A 9,966-nucleotide genomic window follows, 5' to 3' on the forward strand; every position below is an offset into this window, starting at 1 on the left:
TTATTAGTTCAAGTGTAAAGATACTTTTTTTTTGTATGTTTAATTAATTAGGAATATTGATTTTTCATATTAATTAGGAAAAATGAAAAACATTATAAATTTAATAGATTATTGGATAATAGTGATGAGATATTGATGATATTATAAATAAATATTAAGATCATTTAACTTTAAACAATTTCATAGCATTTCTCCTAACTTTTTAAGTGGAACTAAAAACTTTTTCTTTTTTTACTTTTTAGCTAATTAAAATTTTATAAAGTCAAATTTTTAAGGGTACTTTCATCTTTTTAATAAAATATTAACAGAAAACATAATAGAACCTAACAAGGAATGGGAAAGTGTCATTTTTAAACTTGAAGGGTGAGAAAGTGTCATTTCGTCAAACTTTGGGTGGGAACATGTCGTTCTCCCTATAATACGTCAGTTGGTATGATTGAATTTATCCATAAAGTTTATATATATTATATTATTCATAGATTCAATAGGTTTCGATTTGGTAACTAGCCACTGAAGACAGTTATTATCTCACCACTAATTTCATCTTGGAAAGTTGCCACGAAAGCCGAAAGGGATAGCAAATTCTGTCTTTGGTCAGTATACATGCCAAGTACTCCTAGTAGCACAATATGGTAATGCCCATTTCGTTTATAATTGGTCATTTGTGGTTTTTTGGAAATGAACTTAAAATTATAAACAAGTTCATAATAATGTCTCTAAGATTTATTAATCTACTCTAAGATTTATAATTGGTCCTAAATGGAAGAATTAGGATAAATTTTATAGAACCTATTTTAGGAGAAATTGATGTTATTTATCAAAACTTCATGAAAAATTATATTCCTATCAGTTGCATAAACAAAATAATTTTTTTTTTTTTGTAATTAAGTCAACTTTCAATGGAGATTAGTTTAAATTTCTCATATTTTTATGTAGTTGAAACATGAAATAAAAACATATTTTTAAACGTTACTTTAGCCAATTAATAACTTGAAAATCAAATATAATCTAGCTCTTGTAAAATATGCACCTATAAACTTATAACTTTGACATTTCTCTTTTTCACAATTTCTAGTATCGTCAAAATTTAAAATTTTTGATAATTTATAATTTAAAAAAGAAAAGCTTATTATAGAAGAATTTTCTTGTTTAACATAAAATTCACATACTATTTTATTTTTTATTTGTTTGGAAAAAACTACATGCAAAAAATTCTATAAAAACACGTTCGGTTAAAATATTTTAGAAACAGGTTTGAGATATAACTTTAAAACTACTTTAAAATCGATGAACAAAATATTTTCTTAAATTTTTAAAAATTTTAATTCAAAAAATAGTGTTTGTTTTTTTTTTTTTAATTTAAATCTCAGTAGCAACAAGGACATTTAAAAAAAATATTTATTAGGAAACTTTCTTTTCTTCAACCCAACGATTAAAAGAAAATTTAAAAGCCAAACACATCCCTTCTATATCGGTATGGTGATATTATGATTCCACACAGGTAAATATGTTTTGACACAACCAAACAGGCACCAAATTATATCTGCAACACTTTTGCAAACAGCCTGCTTAAGCCCCTGCAAAATCTCTACACTTCACTTCTTCTCCAAATGGCCCTGCTTCATGTTCACACAATCCCAACTTTCTCATCAATTTCTTCGTTCCACTCATCATCACCATCAACCTCAGCTCACATTTCACTTCCTCACTCTTCTTCCATCAAAACCCTTCAACAAAACCACTCACTCTTTTCATTTTCCTCCCCAATTACAAAAGATCGAAATTTTTCTTTCTCAACACACCCCAGAAGGTTGCTTTGCAAACCCCCTCTTGGAAAATATGTCAGAGAAGACTATCTCGTAGTATGCTCATGCTTCTACTGTAGGCCTATTTATGATTCTTTTTATTGTTTAAATTTATGTTTTTTTTTTTTTTTTTTTTAATGGGTTGGCCTTTAAATTTACTTCACTATGAGCTCAAATTTTTTTTTTTAATATTTTAGTAATTTTGTGTTATGGGTTGTTGTTGTTTTGGATTTATGAAGAAATTTGAAATTGTTGTGAATAGGAGATGATTTTGGATTTAGGAAATTAGAGACCTTGATTCGTTCTTTGTGTATTTGAGCCGGGAAAAGTGTTCGAATTTGTTTGAAATTTTGGTTGAGATGGAGAATTTTATTTATTACATTTTCTATCAGCTCTTTTAGGCATAACATATATGAAGTGAAGGAGTAAATAAATGAATAAGGTGCCCTGAAGTGTTACCTAATTATTTTCAAAAACTATTAAACTTTATGAAATTCCATGGATGATCATTTACAAGGGAGGTTTAAGAAAATTTAAAAAAAAAACTTTGTTATTAGAATAAAAAGGCTTCCCACTTGATGGATATTTCCTTATCTTTGTATGTTTGGGGTGTTAATTGTTTTTCTCATGGGATATCTTTGAGTTGGGAGGTTAATGCGTATGATGTTTTGGACTGACAGAAGAAGAAAACGGCTCAAGAGATACAGGAGCTGGTAAAGGGGGAAAGAAATGTACCGCTTATTATTGATTTCTATGCGACGTGGTGTGGACCCTGTATTTTAATGGCTCAAGAGCTTGAAATGGTATGCGCAATATTTTTTTGAAGTTTGAAACATTTTAGTTGTAGTATTTCCTGCAATGTTTTTGTGTTATTGTGCATGGTCTAATTAAATTCTTATAGCTAGTGATTAGTATAGGTGGGGAGGAGAAACATTTTGTTGCGTGATTGGGAATCTGTTTAGGATTTATTGTCTGCATTATAATAGCTTCTAAACAGGCTATTTTGTTGCTAGATTCATTTTAGGAGAATTGTAACATGCTTCTTTCTCTCGCATAGTAGCATTGAGAGGAGATATTATACTTTGTAAATCTGCTTAAATCCTACTGTTAGGTAGAAGTTGAACACTTTTCTTGTGAAGTAATTAATTAAAGGGGAGGTGTGCGGATGAATGTTTTCTTGGGTTATTTTCTCATTATGAGATTGCAATCTCGTAAGTCCTCTGCTTTAAATTTTAGGGTGCAAAGCTGGAATACATCATATTTAACTTATTTCACTGAATTGATGCTATGACTTGGTGATGTCACTTGATTAATTAGATGGTAAATGGTAGAATTAAGGTTCAAGAAAGCAGAATTTGGAGATTTATGTTAAGAAGAAAATGGAATGGTTTTCTGAGAAAGGAAATAAGCTGAATGATATGTTGGTTTTCTCTTGCCAAATGACTTAAATGATGAAATAACAGACATAATGCAAGCTGTGTGCAGCTTCATTATTTGGTAGAATCAATAGATCATTGGATTTGGTACTCCAATTTTTTTTAAAGGCTTTATTGTGATGATTGTTTGATAAGAGCAATGTATCATATAAGAAATGTAAAGCTATGTCCAACCTGCATTCTTGGAACTGCAACTGACATCTAAATAATTTCCATCATGTTTTGGGGCTCTTGAGATTGATTGCAACCACTGTTAGATAACTTATATTGCTTTCCCAGTATGAGTGTTTGATTTTTGCTACATCAGCTTTTTTGTTATATTGAAGACAACACATTTTTTGTACTATTATTTTGGTTTCCATGCTGTATTGGGTCTTTAAATGTTGTAAAAAAAAAACTTCTAAAGTTTTTACCGAACTTCTGAGACTTCATAGTAGCTGATCGGTAGAAGTATAATTTCTATGTTATTCAACATTACAAACTTGGGAATAATGTCTGTACTAATTATCTCAGCTAGCAGTGGAGTATGAAAGCAATGCAATGATCGTCAAGGTTGATACAGATGATGAATATGAATTTGCACGTGACATGCAGGTCATTTCTGAATTTTATTTGTTTCTTTAAAATTATACTTATTTTTGCCGTAATTCTTCCACCTTTCCCAGTTTGAACAGAATCATATGTATCAAAATATATCTTTGTTTTACAACTACTTCTGAGCCCACATGTCTTGTGATGATCTTTATTCTTGCCTGAAATCTTCTTTTGCAACAAGTGAATCCAAAAGTTTACTTTCTGTAAGAATGATGTCTTGAATTTACAGTGTGAGTTAGTAGAAGGAAGAAACCAATTTTAAATTTTTTTCTTCAGGTACGAGGGCTTCCAACTCTATTTTTCATCAGTCCAGATCCGAACAAAGATGCAATCCGAACAGAAGGGCTTATCCCAATACAGATGATGAGGGACATCATTAACAATGAGATGTGAAGGCATTGCAAGAAGAATTATTTGCTTCTTAGTTTTGTATTTTGAATTTTGTTGTAACATTTTGTAGCAGTGGAGCAGAGCCATCAATTTTGTAGCTCATTTGTGAATATTTGGAATACTTGTGATTAACTGTATTTTTTTTTCTCTCTTATTCTTAGATCAATTGAGATGCATTTGCAAAAAAAATTAAAGTTATATATGGATTTCTAATTTCCAAGAATGTAAGGTAAAGCGAAATTTCATTGTCCTCTTTTAAGGGAGATTTTAAAAAAATTCCATGAATTAGCAAAATTGTAAAAAGTTCTCTTATGGTTTATACAGAGCTTGTAACTTCATAATATTAAGATGGATTATAATTATAGGCTGATTGCTGAATTCTAAATAATAATACTAATGAACCATTCAAATCTATACATATTACAAATTTAATACAATTTATTGATAGATAAAATTTGGGACTATTAATTATAAAAAAAAAAAAAAAAAAAATTTCATAGGATTGAATTATTTGCACCCAAATAAACTACTCTAAAACACCTTTATTGTTCATTACAAACGCCGCCAAAATTGTAGAAATCAATGTTGAGTAATCCTATGTTTACTCACAATCTTAATAATCTCTTACTATCCTGTGTAAATATAACGGCATAGTACATTAGTACGGATACCATGCATATAGTACATGTACTATGCCGTTATATTTACACAGGATAGTAAGAGGTTAGTAAGATTGTGAGTAAGCATAGTTTTATTGATCAATACTAGTCAACTTTCAATAACTGTTAGTTCTATTTAATTTTATTCAATTAAGCATTATTTTATTGATTTTTGTATTGGAGATAATAAAAATATGTGTAGTAAAAACCTAATTTTAAATGTATAATGATGAATATACATTTAAAAAAAAAAAAAATAGTATCAAAAGTATACTTTTGGGTGCAATATATCTTCAAAGCTCAGCCTCTTTCATATTTTGATGCTTTAGAATTGAGATAGACTGACATATGATGAAGTTTGTAATGGTTATACTTTTCCATTAAGCATTTCCTACTGCCAGGAGGCTTAATATGGCTCAATGGAGTGGTCTTAACCGAACAACAAGAAAGCTTTAAAAAAAATGATACAAGAACAATAAAATCATACAGCTGCCAAAGAAGAGACATGCATCCCACATCGGTTCGCTAAAGGCTCTTTTAATACTTTATAAACAACATTCAGAAGCTTCTTAACCGCCGGGCTCAGTAACGCGAGCCTGTCACCCAGGTGGGGGCTGAGTGATGAGACGTCGGTCCTCACCCAATGAGTCGGGCTCCTGCGGCTCTTCTCGGACCGCCCATTCCAAGCCAGGAGTTGGGCCATGGGCTTCTTGCGAAAGCAGTAGGATTGTGGTCCGTAGAGTGGAGGGTACAGCGTGAGGCTGGTTTAACAGAGTAGCGATAACCTGCCGCTCGTGGCAGTGGAAGGATTACGGACCGCTGCCTCATGAGTCCAGCATGGCTCAATTGATTGGCCCAATCGAATCATCACTTTTTTTTTTTTTTCTTTCAAAAAGACTTTTCTTTTTTCTTTAATTTTGTTTCTTAGGGGGGACATCTTTGTTTACACTAAAATAAATATTTCTTCTTCAATAGTAAAAACACTTTTTATGAAATATCTCAAATAACCCTTAATTATAATCACTTTTTATTTATTTATTATGAAACCTTTTTCTTTTAAAGGGAATTTATATACTTATTCATAAAAAAAAATATGTGATAGAGCTCATGTAATTGAATTTCTAGTGATTAAAACAATTGATTGTTTATACTTGATAAATAATTATTCTTAACAGTTTAAACACTTTTTATAACAATTTCTCATAAATATATTCAAGGAAAGTTTAGCAATTAAAAAATAATAAGAAAGGGGAGAAGGGGGGATATTTAAAATTTACCTTACATAAAATTCAATATACTAATAAGAGAAGTTTATTATTAAAACGAAGAAAATAGATAATATAGCACACCTCAAAATTTTAAAAAGGCTATATGTATCATGTTAAGATCAGGCCCTAAACCATTGAATTGGCCCATTCAAGCCATTAATTTACTTAAGAGTGGTAACTGGTAAGATTTACTCAAGAAGTTGTATCTCATATTTTTTTACCAAATTTATATTAATATTTGATTTGAATTACTTCTGTTAATTTATCATATATATATATATGCAATATTTGAAGTAATGAAATATGCATTAAAAAAAAAAAAAAAAATTGGACTATAGTGTTAATAATTTATAGCTATCCCCTCTTACTCTTGATATCCTGATTCATGAGAACAGCTTTTAATAGACTCTTAAAAAATCGTTTTATACTTTAAAAATATCCCATTTCCAAAGTTTAATTTCTTCTGTAATATTGTATGTTACAGGTCACGGTAACTGTAACATTACCGGGACTTACATGCCATCAATTCTCCTTAAACTTCAAAATTGTGAACAAGTGAACCCCATATCAAAGAAGCGATTTAACATATTGTTTAAAAAAAAAAAAAAAATTAGATCCCATTTTCCCATTTTCCCATTTTTTATTTTTATTTTTGTAATGTTTTAATTGTCACCTTTGGCTTCCTGTATCTCACACGTTCAGAAACATAAAATAATAATAATAACAATTAAATAAAGTCGCTAACTAATTGGTCATACTATATAACCAAACCGGTAACGTTACCGAATATTTTTACAAGTCTTCCTCCTCGCCCAAAAAAAAAAACCCAAAAAACATTCTTCCTGTAAATTACCGGGAGTTTGCATACCGGCAATTCTCTCAACTACTGAACCCTTAACCTTAGTTAATGTAGAACTAATATATATATAATAAGATTTAATTCAACTGACACCATAATCTCCTCCTCGTTTACTCTAATTTTCCGATTAACGTTACCGGACAAAATGCATCTCCATTTCGTGACGATTCATCCACAACTATTTTCCGAAATGTATATCAAAAAACAATGTTATCTGTAGCCGCAGTTTCAGAAGGAGAGAAAGCGAGGAACATGAGAGCAGCCATGATTCCCACTGGAAAAAACAGAAGCATCAATGGCGGAGGAGGCAGCGGTGGCAGAACCAACGGCAACACCACCATAAACGCCGCAAGACCCACCAGTATCACCACACTCCATAGGCCAAAACAACAACGTCCCATTCTCTCAGATCTTTGCTCATCTCCTGGAAAATGCTCAGCTTTGTAAAAACAAAGAAATTTTTTCTTTTGTTTTTGTGTTCTTGGGCTTTGAAAGCTGTGGATTTAATGCTAATGGGTATCTTTCTTTCTTTCTTTTTTTGTCTTTGATACTGAGAAGAAGCGCGTATTTATACAGTGAAATGAGCGTGCGGCGCAGCGAGATCTCAGCCGTTGATTGTTTTCTTATTGGTGAATGGTGATGTGGGCAGATAGGTGACAAATTTTTTTGGGGGCTTGTTTGATTCATGGATTTTTACGCTTCAATTTTGACTACAATTTTTCACTTTTCGAGTTGTCACAATCTTATCTTTTTATTTTTATTTCTAAATCTCTCACAAAACTCTATTCTAAAAAATAATTCGAACTAAATGTTTTTTTTTTTATGTAAATAAGTAATTAAAAAGATAAAATTTGGACCAAAATTTTATCTTTTACTCATTTTTTTTATGTTAATAAATTTTTTAGCAAAGTTTAAACAAAATCGAATGATTATGTTATGTTTTATGCCAAGGTAATTGATAATTGAGTAGAGTGTTCATACAAATCTTTGTTTTAGAGTTCATACTAATATATCAATAAGCTTGATTTTTGGGTAAAACTTTTAATTGTATATTATGTCTCTAATTTTTTATGTTGTTGAAAATCTTACTTTCCATATTTGATATTTCAATGCAATTTTTTATTTATATTAGAAGTTTTTTTTTTTTCAGAATAATCAATTATTTTTTTTTTAACTGCTAAATTTAAGAATGAATTTCTTATTCGACAACTAATTTTATGAATGAGTGCTTGCTTCTTATATAATCACAAATTTGAGAGTTTCTGATTATTTTTCCTCCAATTGTCAATTTTAAAAAAGAGTAATTGACATTGTTTAACCTTTTAAATCAGTATGACAGTAATTTCTCTCTTGTAAATTAAAAATTAAGAGAACTGTTATGCACATGAAATGTAATCTTAGGAAAAGCTGCAATGGATTTGGTTCAGAAAATCAGGATTAGATAAATGGTCCGAATCTGACAGAATCAAGTCGCCAGATCCCAATATATTAAGCTGATACGTTTGGGTACATCTACTTAATTAAGTATAATTTTTTTCAAACCCATTGGACTTTTAAAAATACTTATCAAGTTGTTGTGTCGTTTTGTCCCTTGTTTATTTTGTTTCTCTTCTCGATGAATCAATGTGCTAGAAAGGGGAATAAACTTGGTGATGAAATTGATTTTATTAAATTAAAAAATAAATCATTGTTGGAATTAATTATAAAATTACACACATATTATTTTTTGTTTTTGTAAAAGTTTGAATGACTAGTTGTAAAGTATCCTTCAATCAATGTTTAACTTATCCCTTCATTAAATCTGATTCTGTCAGAAATTAAAAATAATTATGGATGAATATAAAGGTTTTTTTTTTCCTTTTTTTTAATGAGTATTCGTTAGTTTTAAAAATGTATTCTTAACTCTTGTGTGTTTGACATTTTTTTAAAACATCAAACAATATTTATAATGTTAATAAACACTAACAGAAAAGGTAGAATTTGTTACCACATATTTAGCGAGAAATCGAAAATGTCTGGCTCAAAATGGTTTTTGGGTAAGAAGTAATTTTTTTTCCTCAGTAAAGGTGATTGCTAAATGCTAAATGGAAACAGGAGCACTATTCAAACTTGTTTGACAAGGAAAATTTTCTCGTAAAAAAGCACTACTTGGTGTTAAGTGAACATATTTTCCTTGTCATATAACAATAGTTTAATAGATTCGAATATATTTCACAGTTTAATTAAAAAAAAAAAAAAGCAAGTAGATGATATTCATCTACATTCAATTAACGAAAACCATTCATTCATTCATTCATCTAATAAATGATCAAAGAGATTCCCCAAATCTGAACAATCTTAAATTCCCAGATGTAAAGTCAGAAACATCATAATTATAGCCTGCTACAATCTGCTTGTATTATAAGCAATATATTATTAATAGCCATTCACCAATAACTTTGATGAGATGACTAAAGATAAAGCAATTATTTTTCAGAAATTTGAAGTGTTTCTAATTACGGAAGGTGCATGGTGAGAGCCATTATGCCATTTGATTGTCCCTTTTACTTATCCAACCAAATGAGTGGCTTACAAGTTAGACCATTAAATTCAATTACAAAGCAAGCATTTAAATTGTTAGGTTTTTATTTAGATTGTATTAGCATACCCACTTGTGTAATGTAAATTCCTTCAACTATTTTTACACTAATTTTTAAGATTACTCGAAAATTTGTTTTTGAAAACATTTTTAACTCATTTCAATAAAACACATTCTAATAAAAAGTTTTATATATGTATATATATATTTTTAATTATTATCATCGAGGGTGTCTGTGTCAGTTTGTACGCACTTTAACTAATCCTCAAATGCTATAAGAACCCCACCTAAGGGGACCCAAACTCAGAAGCTCATGAAAACTCTTTTTACTCTTTTACCATTATACCATCCAATCTAGTTTTCATAAACAAAAAAGT

At 29.8% G+C, this 9,966-nt stretch overlaps 1 protein-coding gene across 2 annotated transcripts; it reads left to right on the forward strand.

Annotated features, from left to right (window-relative positions):
- The first annotated feature begins 1,564 nt into the window (after positions 1-1,564).
- Positions 1,565-4,376, forward strand: LOC116144114 (thioredoxin-like protein CITRX1, chloroplastic). 2 transcript variants are annotated; one of them, XM_031429578.1, is made up of 4 exons: positions 1,565-1,859; positions 2,486-2,608; positions 3,755-3,835; positions 4,112-4,376. In XM_031429578.1, the coding sequence occupies exons 1-4, from the start codon at positions 1,611-1,613 to the stop codon at positions 4,226-4,228; spliced, it is 570 nt and encodes a 189-aa protein (XP_031285438.1). In that variant the 5' UTR covers positions 1,565-1,610; the 3' UTR covers positions 4,229-4,376. The 2 variants fall into 2 exon arrangements, with proteins under 2 accessions (XP_031285438.1, XP_031285437.1); XM_031429577.1 differs by having other exon boundaries at positions 1,565-1,862; positions 4,112-4,373.
- The last annotated feature ends 5,590 nt before the right edge of the window (positions 4,377-9,966 follow it).

The sequence above is a fragment of the Pistacia vera genome, unplaced genomic scaffold (genome assembly GCF_008641045.1).
Source record: "Pistacia vera cultivar Batoury unplaced genomic scaffold, PisVer_v2 Contig438, whole genome shotgun sequence".
NCBI classification, from domain to species: domain Eukaryota; kingdom Viridiplantae; phylum Streptophyta; class Magnoliopsida; order Sapindales; family Anacardiaceae; genus Pistacia; species Pistacia vera.